This window comes from Zonotrichia albicollis, chromosome 4, assembly GCF_047830755.1.
Source record: "Zonotrichia albicollis isolate bZonAlb1 chromosome 4, bZonAlb1.hap1, whole genome shotgun sequence".
In the NCBI taxonomy this organism is placed as follows: domain Eukaryota; kingdom Metazoa; phylum Chordata; class Aves; order Passeriformes; family Passerellidae; genus Zonotrichia; species Zonotrichia albicollis.
In genome coordinates, this window is record NC_133822.1 from 6,785,540 (window position 1) to 6,797,919 (window position 12,380).

Genomic DNA, 12,380 nt, shown 5'->3' on the forward strand with positions numbered 1-12,380 from the left:
ATTTAACTAGTTCTGTAATAGAGTTATGAAATAAACACTTTTCAAAGTAAACACTTTTCAAGATGGGATGCTCAAGAGCTGCATTTCAGCTGTGCTCTTTTGATGATCCACTTGCTTTTGTTCCTTCAGAGTTAGAAAGTGAAATGCTTTCTGACCACCAGCTTCAGTAAGTATTATGGAAAAACAGATTAAATGTAGCACTTGTAATAGCTGTTTCCATACTTCTTTTTTTTTTATTTATTTTATTTTCCTAAAGGTCCAGAAGGAGCAAACCTCTTTATTTACCACCTCCCCCAGGAGTTTGGAGACCAGGACATTCTGCAGATGTTCATGCCTTTTGGAAATGTTATCTCTGCTAAAGTCTTCATTGACAAACAGACCAATTTGAGCAAGTGCTTTGGTATGTCAAATTTAATAAATCCAACCATAAAAGCCGCATGCACTATACTGAAAAGGGGCCAGGAAAGAAAATTAACAGCAGTGTGAGAAATGTCATACTGGAAAATCATTCCAAAAATAATAGACTGTTAATCCTCAAATGAGCAGGAAGATGCAAAGACAAACTACTTCTAACTAAAAATTGGATATGAAAAAAAAAAAAAAAATCTTCCAGTCTGACATCTCGCATGAATGTGTCAAGTACATGAAACTAATTACACCCTATGTGGGGGAATGTCATTTAGTATACTATTAAATTGCCTTATTATGGATACCTAATTATTCTCTATTGTATAGCTGAGCCACTTAAAAAAAGCTCTATGTTTAACCCATTGCTTCTACATTACAGGAATTTCTTTCTTCTGAATTAGGTACAAGATTTTGCAATTAGTGACTGAATGGTGTGTACATATAGTTCAGAATATTCTGCAGACAGCTGATGTTTGGCTGTGCAGCTCTGGCTGTTGTGGGTGGCTTCCAGTGTGTTATGGAAGGTGGCATCTCCCTCACCTTAGGGCAGGGATGAAGAGAGCCTCACAAGATCAGTGTCGTTTCCCAGAGAATACTTTGAGCTGTCAGAAAATTAGATCACAGCAGAGGAAGAGATGATGTGTTGGTATAAAAATAGTTTTAGGGTTGATTAGGAGGGATGATGTATTTGGAACAGCAGAGATGCACCAGTTCAGTGCTTTGATGGAGTGGAGCAGAGAATGTCAGTGTGTGGTAAACTTTTGGAGCATTGGTCTCATAATTATGGTCTTATACAAGACACAGTGAGGATTTAGGAGGACAAAGGAATCTCCTAAACATGAGTTTTGTAAGGGTTGATGTAAAATACTGGAATTTTCTTTAAAGCGGCAATTCTTTCCCAGAGTAAAGGAATGCACCTGTATATGTGACAAGAGGAATGGACAGTACACTTGGAAAGTTGATTCAGTTCACAGAAAGAGTGTGACATTCTTTCTGCATTTTCCCACTGTCTTTCAGTTCATTTTTGAAGCATTCACCTGTTTAGGCTTTACAAAAAATTATTCATATCTAGACCAGCATAGTCCAGCCTGTGTCTGCAATGGGTTAAAGCAGTCCCTGAGGCTCTTGCAAATTTGAAAAGTGGAATTGAAATGGACTCCCCATTGATCTGAAGCCAGTTCTGTTAGTATGTTGGGGGTTACAAAATCGTTGTTGAGGTCTCCAGGAATCTTGATGAAAAGACAAATCAAGCTACGTTAATCAAAATGCAGCAATTGTGGTGACTGCTGAAAGAATGTAAATCAGTTTGGGCAGGTGGCTCAATTCATCAGATCGTTTCCCACACTTGCTTTTTGTGCATTTTCTTTTACTCTTTGATTACCTTCTTACACATTTGCCTGGGTTTGTGAGACACAATTGCCTAACTTAGTGATGCACCAAAATTATCTTCTTTTAGGGAAAATGGAGGTGTCAACTCCCAGTGGATGGAGGAATCCTCTGTCATTTTGGTTTTAGGCAGCTTTCACTGATATTTCTATTTCTCAGTCTTCCTTCCCAGATACTCTGCCACCAGGGAGGGAGCTCTGCTTTAAAAACAAAAAGTAGAAGTGGCAGATGAAGCTGAGTTTTCTGATTAGTGGGTGACTACTTGGTGATGCTGCAAATCACAGGCAAAGCCAGAATTAGTCCTGCTAGCTTAATGTACTGGCAAGGTCTGCGTGTACCTCCTCAGCTTTATTAGCAAGAATTGTCTAATTTTTATTTTGGTCCTATATTTGTGTTTCAAAAAGCTTTTTTTTTTTTTCTTTTTCTGTCCTCCCACCCAAAACTTATGACAATAATGCTGCTGAAGAACCCATTTCTCTGCTGAATCATTTATGGTCATTGCACTTGGTACAGTTTGGGTTTGGGTTTTTTATTTGTTGGTTTGGTTTGGTCTTTTTGCCCCTAGTAATAGTAATTGTAATTGTAATAATTTGCACATGCTTAGGGCTTCCTACTCCGGAGTTTCCAATCTCCTGCCCAAAGGAGGAGAAAGTCAAATTACAGATGGGAACAGGTTGAACATCCAAAAGGTGTAAAGATTGTCCAAGTCTGTCTGGCAGAAATGGGAAGGTTTATTCTGAGTGAGTGATAGACAGTGATGAATCTTTATGTAAAACTGCTTCACAAAATGAAAAATTTCATTTCTGTGCAGAAAAATGACTTAGGCATATTTTCTTTTCTTGTCCAACCCACAATGAATGCTCAAAGGATTAAATGGTGATGAGGATGACAGAACAGTGTGTTTACACCTGGAAGTGTTCTTCCATGAGTTCTCACATACTCCACGGGCTTTAATTGATTCAGCAGACAAAGGGTGTCACTATTCCAGCTTATCTCTTGCCTTTCATAAATGTTACAATAAGAAAAATGAGATATGTAAGTAAGGCAGAGGAGGGGGAGCTCAGTTACATCAATGCAGAAATGCAGTCAGCCTTATAGCAAAATTGTTACTTGAATAATGAAAATTATTTATCCTGATTATAGAGCTACTCAAAGATCTAAAACAAAAATCAGAATTGTCATGACAGGATCTTTGAGAATTAATAAGAAACATCATTCTGACTGTATGTAACCTGTGGTTTAAAATTCAGACAAAAAATGATGAATGGGTGCAATCAGAAAAATACAAATAAAGGGAAGGAATTCTAGATTCCTCAGTAAGATTTACAAATGAAGGTTCTCAATAAGGTAGAAGATGAGAGCCTAACAAGCTAATGCAGGTATTGCATTCTGTGTAGAGAGACAAATTGTGAATCCAAATAAGAATTGAATGACAGAGGCTGATGCCAGCAGTGTGCTTCCTTCTCCTCATTCACTATCCACAGATGCCAAGTGACAAGTTTAGATCACTTGCTTACTTTCCAGGTGGATAAAACTAGGTATGAAGGAAAGGAACTCGAGTGATGATAAGTTCATAGCAGTTACATGCACTTAAGAGAATAAAGCGAAGGTCAGTAAAGCTGTAGAGGGAAATGCTGAATTTTCAAGGTGGGTAGGAGAAGCTACACCTCAGCTGTGGAGCATCTGCCTGGACAGTGCTACAGCTGCCCCCCAACTCCTGCCTTTGCTATCCCTGAGGCAATCCTAGAGCTCATGGAGGGAGACACAGGACACAGAGCTAAGATAATGATTGGAGTCATATGAACAGACCTGATCTCCTAGAACCAAGTAGGGGAAAGGAAGAAAGGAAGAGACTGATGAAGCTCTTCAAGATCTGGCAATAAATTTAATAGGGAATGATCTCAGGGAGAAAGTGAGGAAGTGGCAAGAGTTACTAAAACCAAGGAAGGTATGGAGGAACATTTATTATCCCTTAAGGAGGTAACAAATACTCAACCACAGGACAATATGGATAGAGCATATTGGCTTTGGCCAGGAGAAGGTTGGCAGAGGTTTAAATGAGAGGTGGTTTTGAGTGGAAGGAACAGAAGACAGCCTGAGTTGTCAGACAAGAGTCTTAACTTAAATAGTTTGGTGAAGTTGATTTAAGGTGAAGCCATAGGGATGATCTATGAAGGAGAACAGCTGGACAAGGATACCTTGAGAAGGGAGGAAGATTTTATGCAGTGGGGAAAGCAAAATAACACTCTGACTCTGCAATTGGAAGAGGGCAGCAGTGCAAGAGCCATAAAAGGATAGGTTAAAGTAGAGGTAAAAAGAAGTAATGAATCCAAGAAGTACACAGGCACTAAGCACAAATGAATGAAGCTGGTTGAGGAAAGAGGGGCACTGAGAAGCCCCTGTGTTAGGACTGAAGACAAAGTGTGTGGCATCCCTGCCTTAGGAGAATGAGGGGATATATGTTAAGGCAAATTCAAGGGGAAAGAAGAGGGAACATTTCAAAGCAGATGCACAGCAGCAGGCTGAGTGCAGTAATAATTAGCCCAAGCTGAGGCAGAACAGCAGTTAGGTGAGCTTTGCAATTACAAGTGGGAGGCCCAGATATGAAAATGAACTTTGAGCTTCCAGAATCAGGGAGATTTGAATATATTATGAACAGAACATTTTCAGTCTCCCAGGGAAAAGAAATCTGAGCCAGGCCAGCCATTCTGAATTACCCAAGCAAGCATTATCCTCCTAGTTAGTGCTCACATGCGAGGAGCAGATCTTGGAGTTCTCATCAAACCCTACCATTGTCTTTATGATGTTGCTTAATTTTGATGTTTGCGTACCCCTTTGGGGACCAAGAGACTGAATTAACTTAACATTAAGGTACCCTGAGATCTTGAAATGGAAGGAGCTGTAAAATTACAAAATATTAATATTGCAACTGTCCTAGGCTGAGCCCAAGGAGATGAGTGTTCCATAGCACACATGAACTCACGCCCAGGTGTGCCAGTGGGTTTAGGAATTTTGGGGGTTGATTCTGTAACCAGTCTTGCTGTTTCAGCTTCCCTTTTGCAGACTGGCCTAAATAGCACTTCCTAATAGACTGGGAGGTATGTAGATACTACACTGAAAAGTGTTACAGTAATAAATATCTTCAGTCTCTAAGGCAGGTATATAAATAACAAAATGGAAACTGCATTGCACCAAAATTGGCCAACTGCATCCCAGCTAGTAAAGAAACATTATGTAGGTAAAGAGGAAGGCAAAAGGAAACAGGAAAGGAAATGGGATATGAAATGTGATCAAAGAACTAATTGAAAGCCAGGTGAATGTGTCAAATAAATAGCAATCATAAAATTCTAACAAACTGCCTCCTGACATTTGTTGTAACCCAGAGCTGACTTTCTCTCCCGTTCTGTGTCCCGCAGGTTTTGTTAGCTATGACAATCCGGTCTCTGCACAAGCTGCTATCCAGGCTATGAACGGCTTTCAGATTGGCATGAAACGCTTGAAGGTTCAGCTGAAACGCTCCAAAAATGACAGCAAACCTTACTGATCTTAACCCCAGATGCTTACTGCTCTTATTTTAGCTTTCTTAGGGTAAGTCCCATGAGCAAACCTGTCCTCTGCAGGGGGGTTAAGAAAGAACATAGAGCCAACCTTCACCAAGGGACAGTTATTTTTACAGTTACCACTTCCATCTCCCCACTTGTCCTTACTGCACTTGGCTCCCATTTCCTTGCCAAGTAATTACTGAGTTGTGTTACTGTATTTTGTTTTGCAGCATAATTTATCTCCTTTTCGAAACAAAAATAAATGTCTTGAAATTCCAAACAGCACACACACACAGACACAAAAAAAATGTGCAATTTAACTCTGTGAACCCTGGTGCCATTAGCACACAATAAAAGTTGTTTTCTATGGATGGATCGTATTTTACCAGGGTGGCACCAGCAGTTTATAGGTTAAACAAAATGGCCTCATGCCAGTTGAAGCACTTATTTTGCAACAAAAATTGAAATAAGTCTTTCCACTACATCAACTTGTTTTTTGAGAAGATCTGATTTTTTTTTCAGTTCAAATCAACGTATTGTTATATATTAGTCTGATTTTACACTGGTCGTCTTTATATTTCATTTTTTTTAAGTTCTTGTTTTTTTGGAAAGGATTAATGTAAAAAAGATTTAGAGATCTGTTTCTAAAGCTACAGGGTTTAAAATAAAAAAATAAAATAAAATGAGTGACAATACTTGATGTTTCTTGAGAGATAAATTTAATAATAATAAAAAAAAGAAAGCCACAGGCCTGTAAATTTTATTTGTAAAAAGCATTTCTATTTTTATACAAAATTTTTACTGCCTCAGAAATAATGGAATTTATTTATTGCCTATTGTTAACTTATTGGATACCTAAAGAGCAGCTCTCTATGCTAGCTAGATCCTTTGAAGTAGTCTCTAGAGTAATTGTGCCAAGAATGGGCGCTTTTTCACTGTTGAACCCTCCACCCTTTGCAGTTCATGCTTTTATCCTCTTGTTTGTATTTGTCTGGTTATTTTGTTCGTAGTTTCCATTACCTAGTTTAAAGTTCGGTTGTCTGACCCTTTCCCTCCCCCTGCCCCCCTGTACCTTTCTGTTACATTTGTAGAAACTGGTTCTTTCCTCTCTTTTTCTCCCCAAAGAGGAATCCATTCTCTCTGACTCCTTTCAGATGGATTCTTTTGGGGTTCCATTGCGTTCTTGTTGACAAGTATTGTAAGTTAATGCAAATTATGTGAACAGCTCGTAGGCTCTACTGATAAAAGATTTGCATTAGTTTTCTCCTGCACCCATAAAAGTGATTTTGTTTGTGCTGCATAGATTCTGTGTAACTTTTTTTCCTCTTCCTTGTTTTTTCCCTAGACATCTCCATGCCCGTTAGCCCATCGTTTGCCTAGCATGTCCCTGTGGCGTCTCAAAAAAAAAAAGTTTCATCGTCCCGTCATTGTTTCTGATGTCTTTCTGACCTCACATCATATTTGGTTCTCCTACTGACCTAGTTTGACCTTTGAAATTTGCATGTGACCTCATCTAGCTATGAATTCTGGGAAGTCAATGTGAAAAAACATTGCTGCATTCATGCAAGACTGAAATTTATTATTAGATAAATTAATGATAGGATTTAAAAACAACCTGTGGCAAAATGTTTTTTCTTTCTTTCCTTTTTGTTTTTTCAGTTTTGGTTTCTGGTTTTCTTCTTTCCTTGTAGTTTTTGTTTCATTTTGTTTGGGTTTTTTTGTTTGGGTATTTTTCTTGGTTGATTTTTGGTTTTGGTTTTTTTTTTTTCATTTCGTAAAAAAAAAAATAAAAAAAAAACAGACTTGAAAGTATTATACAGGGATTGGCATTCTGCCTGGTCACTGGTGACAATAGCAATATGTGTCCAGAGGCACAGAATGTTGGTTTCTAACAGACTACTTCCAAAACAGTTTGAGAAATAAAACTGTCTGATTTTAAGTCTCTAGAGGTCTGTAATAGTTTTTACATTTTTCAGGCAGTGTAAAGTTTTTTGATAAGGCCATTTTAGGTGGCTCACTTTCTCATTAAAGTATATATATAGAACCACTTTTTGTAGATTAGTATAAGAAAATATTTACCCTGTTTTAGGGCAAATGCTACCTACTTGTGTCACCTTTTGCTGAACTGACTCACAGTTAGACAATCCATGGTTTAATGCACATGAAATTACCTATATTTTATACTGTTTCAATGTACAGAAGAAAGGTTACTGTAAAATGTGTTACGTTGGTGCTTCTGTGAATTAAGTTGTGGTTTCATCATGAGTCTTATGGTCTTAAGTGTTCTATGTTTATAAAAAGACAAGTTTAAAATTGGTTTACTTGAACAACAAGAACAAAAAGAAGATTCAAAAAAAACACAAAAAAAAGTTGTTTGCTTAAAAAAAAAAATAATTTCATGTGAAAATGAAAAAATATTCCAGAATAAGTTTGTGTTGGCTTGTGACGCATTGATGTCATTTTTTTATTGTGAACAATTTAGGTGTGTTTGTGTTCAGCAAAATGTGATCAGTTTTTCTTTTAAAGAAAAAAAATCAGTGAAACTATAGTGCCAAATTCCAAAGGTACTTTCTTCCTAGAGCTTCAGTGTGTTTCTTGTGTGAAGTAATTTGATAACATGGGTATTTTATTATGTGTTTTGTATAAATCCCTAATATTTAAAGAAAAAAGAGGTTAAAAAGTTTGTTAACTTGCTATCCTGTGGTCTTGTTGCCTGAAATTGTTATTGTTTGTTATTTCTCTTTGATGTTTTTTGTAAAACATTGTATAAGTGCCCATGTTTCACTTTTTTAACCACTCTGCACACATCAATGCTGTGAAAGCAAACCTCACTATGTATTTTCTTCATATTGTATGGAAACCTCTAAGGTGAGAAAGTTTTGAACTTTTAACCCTTTCCACCCAGAGCTGTCTTGAGTGTTAATACCTTTTATACATTCACCATTTTGCTGTTTATTTTTATATATATATCTATATCTATAAATATATATATACTTAGTTTTTTGTGGTTTATTTAATACATGGTTGAAATCAGAACAATGCACAGGGCAGATCTGAAGGACAAAAATATTTTACTGCTGTCTAAATTTCTTCTGTATCTATAACTAAAATTATTTAAAACCGTAATTAACTTGTGGTTTTCCTTTTTAGATTTTGGGGATTTTGTCTTTTCTTAAAGAGCTTTTAATATGCTGCTGGAATATGCTATTCAGTATTAATAAAATAAAAGAAAAAGAAAACAATTCTTTAATTATCTATTGTATGAGCCACTCCCAACCAGGAGCGGTCAATCCACCATTTGAAAACCTTGAGGAGAAAAAAAAAAAGAATAATAATATTTTTGTAATTTAAATAAATGAATTTTTGCTTAAATCAGATGCACTAGATCTTCCTGGGTGAAAATTCAGTGTGCACTGCAGTTAAACTACTTTTTATGGATAAAGTTTACATACACTGTAATGTTTGGTGTTATTTGCCATTATTTGTCACGGCAATATCCTGGCTTACTCCCGCAGACACTCGTTCAGAGAGGAGTAACTTTACTCGTGCCCGTGGTCCATGGGAATGTCTGTGTGACTGATGGGGGTGTTTGCTGGAGGAAGCTCTTTGTCAGGAGCCAGAAAAGAGATGCTGGTAGCCCTTTTCACTGCCTTGTAAGTCCGATTGGGTTGCGTTCCTACCGCACAAACAGTGACCAACAACCAAATTCGGTTCTTTGCCACCGGTTCAGCAAATTCATTGCCAATCCAATGTGTGTGAGCAGCAGTACCTGCTACAGGTCATAAAGTGCCATAACTTCTTCCACCTCCTAGTTCTATCTGGTTATATCTGAAGCCACCTAAAATTAAAAACGAAGCCCTATATGAGCAACATCAGCTGGTGCACTCTTGTCTCTCATCCCCAACTTAAATGCTTCTTTATGTAGAGCCCTGGGATGGAAAGGACTAGCCTCTAGTGATGCAAAAAAAGTTTCCTTCTTATAGCACATGCACTTATAAATAAATGATCTATACTTTTCTCACGTTTTTACTACTGCTGGGGCCTTCCTACACCCTTTGAGGGCTATTTTGTACTACTTGCAGCAATTGTGCGTATTCAAAGTATCATCTCACGTACGTTATATTATATATATGTACATATATATATATATATAATATGAGATCATCATTTGGATTGTTTAGAGACTGTTTCACTAATTTTTCTCATTGTACCCACCGTCTAAATTTCCAAAGCTTTTGTAGATGCCCTGGTGTGTCCTGTGGGTTTTCCAGTCCGGTTAGAGCGGTGATGCCTCTGGTCCTTGGGCAGTGTAACTCAACACCAGGCTGCCCTGAATACTCCACAGGACATTGGCTTAGCAGTGGGAGACAAGGAATGTTTCTGTACTTCCAGGCAACTGAGATGAGTCATTGCTTAGAAAAGTGTCCCATCTCTGGAAAAAAAAAAATTAAAATTCAAAATAAAAAATACAAAACCAAAAAACCCAAATGTACACCTCCTGGGAGGCAAATTATCTACCAGTTCTCTTTCAAAATAATGAAAGGAAAAAGCTGCAAGGGTGCAAGGGCCTAATAAGAGAGGAAGTAAAACAAGGGAAATTGCTTTACAAAATTTTAATCAAAAGACTAGACTAGTTGTTTTATCAAACAAATTAGCTAATTGCAATGAAATGGCAGTCCTCAAAGGAGTAACAAGTTCATCTTTCTTTCACCATAGGGGTTACAGTTCCTTGGCTTGTGCTACTCTGGAATCATTTTACTGTTTCTGTTTTTATTATCTTAAGTGCTAATTAACAAAAGAAAAAAATATCCTGTAGTTTCATTACCTTTTTGGATAATGTCATACAAAAAGAAAAAAAAAAACAAACCTATGTATTTGTGTTTTTTTCGTGCTGTGGGAATTGTTGTTTGTAGATTAATAATACTATCATTTTGTTTAGAATTACAAACTAGTTTTTAAGTATTGTCTGAGAAAAGCCAAAGTTAATGCAATCTAGTGGAAACTGTAAGACCATTTGAGTATTGTTTCTGTTTTATTGATGCATTTGGATTTTGTTGTTTGATGGAATTTGAGCCAAAAAAAAAAAAAAGAACAAAAAAAAGGCAAAAAAAAAAGCAGGCTTTCCTATTTCTACAACTTGATTGTACTTATGCATTTTGTACCAGTGGAACTTTTTATACTGGAGATTAAAAAACAAATGGAAATTTTTGTGGCTTACTCTCGTGGGCCCCCTCGATCATGACTGATTTTCAAGTTTGATTTCTGGACGGTAGAAAGAGAGTTGGTTTTGTTTCGAGAATTCAAAACTTTGGCTTGATTTCTTTTTTTCCCTTTGCTTATATCTAGTGTTTAGAATTTTGTCTTAACAAAAGCGGTAAGTTTCACTTTTTATTCTGTATCGTGCAGTTACACAATAAGGTAATTAGAATTAGGAGTACTCGGTCACTTTGCGTGGATAAATGTATTAGTTAAAACGTTAGGGGTTTGCTTTTTTGCTGTTTAGATCAGAGTTTTTTCTGATTCTTCTGTCCTCATTGTGAACATAACCGTGTAGTTGAAACAGTCAGACTTATTTTTGTAACGTATGTTATTGTGTGATGCAGTTTTTTGCTTCTGTCTCCAATATTAAACCATTTTCCTAATACTTGTCTCTCTACTTTGTGTGTTGTATTGTTGGTGGTCATTCTGTGTTGGTAATACATCTGCACACCTCACTGTTTCACGTGCCTGTTTTTTTTTTTTTTCTCTATTTGTTGGTTGTGTACAAAAGATACAGTCGATTCCACCTAAGTGAATAGCTGATTGGGGGGCAAAAGAGGATTTGTACATTTTAGACATATTCTGGTTTCTTTGAATTTTTTTTTCTCTCTTCCTCCCCCTAGTCATGCCTTATCACTTGGATAATCTCTTGGAGCAGGAAGCATTTTAAATGAGTTTCCTGCAAAGTCCTATTGAAGGTAGCTTTTATTAGCCTTCAAACTGCAAAACCTTCTGCACACAAACACACAGAAGACACCTGAAAAGATTTCTTTTTTTTTTTTTTTTTGCTGTGGCATTTCAGTCAGTCTGGAAAATGTGGATTATGGAGATCATTTCTTCCTAGTTGTTAAAAAAATAATAATAATACTCTGCCACTACATTGCAGAAGCATATGAAACATTCAAGAAAAGGAGGATATAGCCTTGGGATTTTTTCCAAACTGCACAGTAATCTGATGGCATATGGCGTTAGTCAAACTCTCCCTAGAAACTAATCATGGCTTAACTAGGGCTGGGAGAGCCTGCAAAATCTTACCAGGTGATCAAGCTTGTTATGTGCAGTTGTGCATATAATACTTTAAAATATATAGCAAAATCCAAGTGAGCACAGGAAGACTTTCTCGCTAAAGCCAATGGAAGTAAAAAAAAAAAAAAAAAGAAAAAAAATTTAAAAAGGAGAAATAAATTATGGAAAAAGATCCCCCGTTGTTCCAATGGGTGATATTTTTGCTGTGGGCTTACAAAGCAGATCATTCTCAGCATTGACTGATAGTATTACACAAATCTCAAAAGGGACTAAAGAAATACCATAGCACTTTTTTTCTCATTATTTTTTACACTTGGCTCTTAGCTTTTTTATTCTTTCCTTTCCTATAATTTTTTCCTCCTCACAAGAATCTCTCTGCTCTCCCCCAACCGGTGTCTACCATGATGAAATAAAAGCTGCAAAAGAAAAATCTATGTTGTTCTGGTTTACAGAAAGTCTCTTCTCTCCTCTGATCGCAGATACAAACCTTACAATTTGGAGAGGGGGGGAAAAAAAAAAACAAAACAAAACCAACCAAACCCAAGGAGGAGAGAGAAGCACTGGTGAGTGCTCTCTGGAATTCAAGCCATACGCCCCCATCCCTTTCCTTTGTCCCACTTTCTGTGATGCTCAGGAATCGAAGACCACTTAAAAGTGCTCTTATGAGACCCAAACGACACTCGTCCCTCTTGTCTCCTCTCCCCTGGTCTCTCTGGCGCTCTGGCTTTGGCTCACACACACACACAGCCCCATCAATAC

At 37.1% G+C, this 12,380-nt stretch overlaps 1 protein-coding gene across 11 annotated transcripts in view; it reads left to right on the forward strand.

Annotated features, from left to right (window-relative positions):
* The window catches only part of CELF2 (CUGBP Elav-like family member 2), a 547,488-nt gene extending 535,323 nt beyond the window's left edge, over window positions 1–12,165 (forward strand). For 10 of the 11 annotated variants that reach the window (XM_074538727.1, XM_074538723.1, XM_074538721.1 and 7 more), the window contains 2 exons: window positions 257–400; window positions 5,211–12,165. In XM_074538727.1, coding sequence (XP_074394828.1) covers window positions 257–400; window positions 5,211–5,338 — 272 coding nt within the window. In that variant the 3' untranslated portion in view covers window positions 5,339–12,165. The remainder of the gene's footprint in view (window positions 1–256; window positions 401–5,210) is intronic. The other variant, XM_074538722.1, reaches the window with a different exon arrangement.
* Window positions 12,166–12,380: the final 215 nt, after the last annotated feature.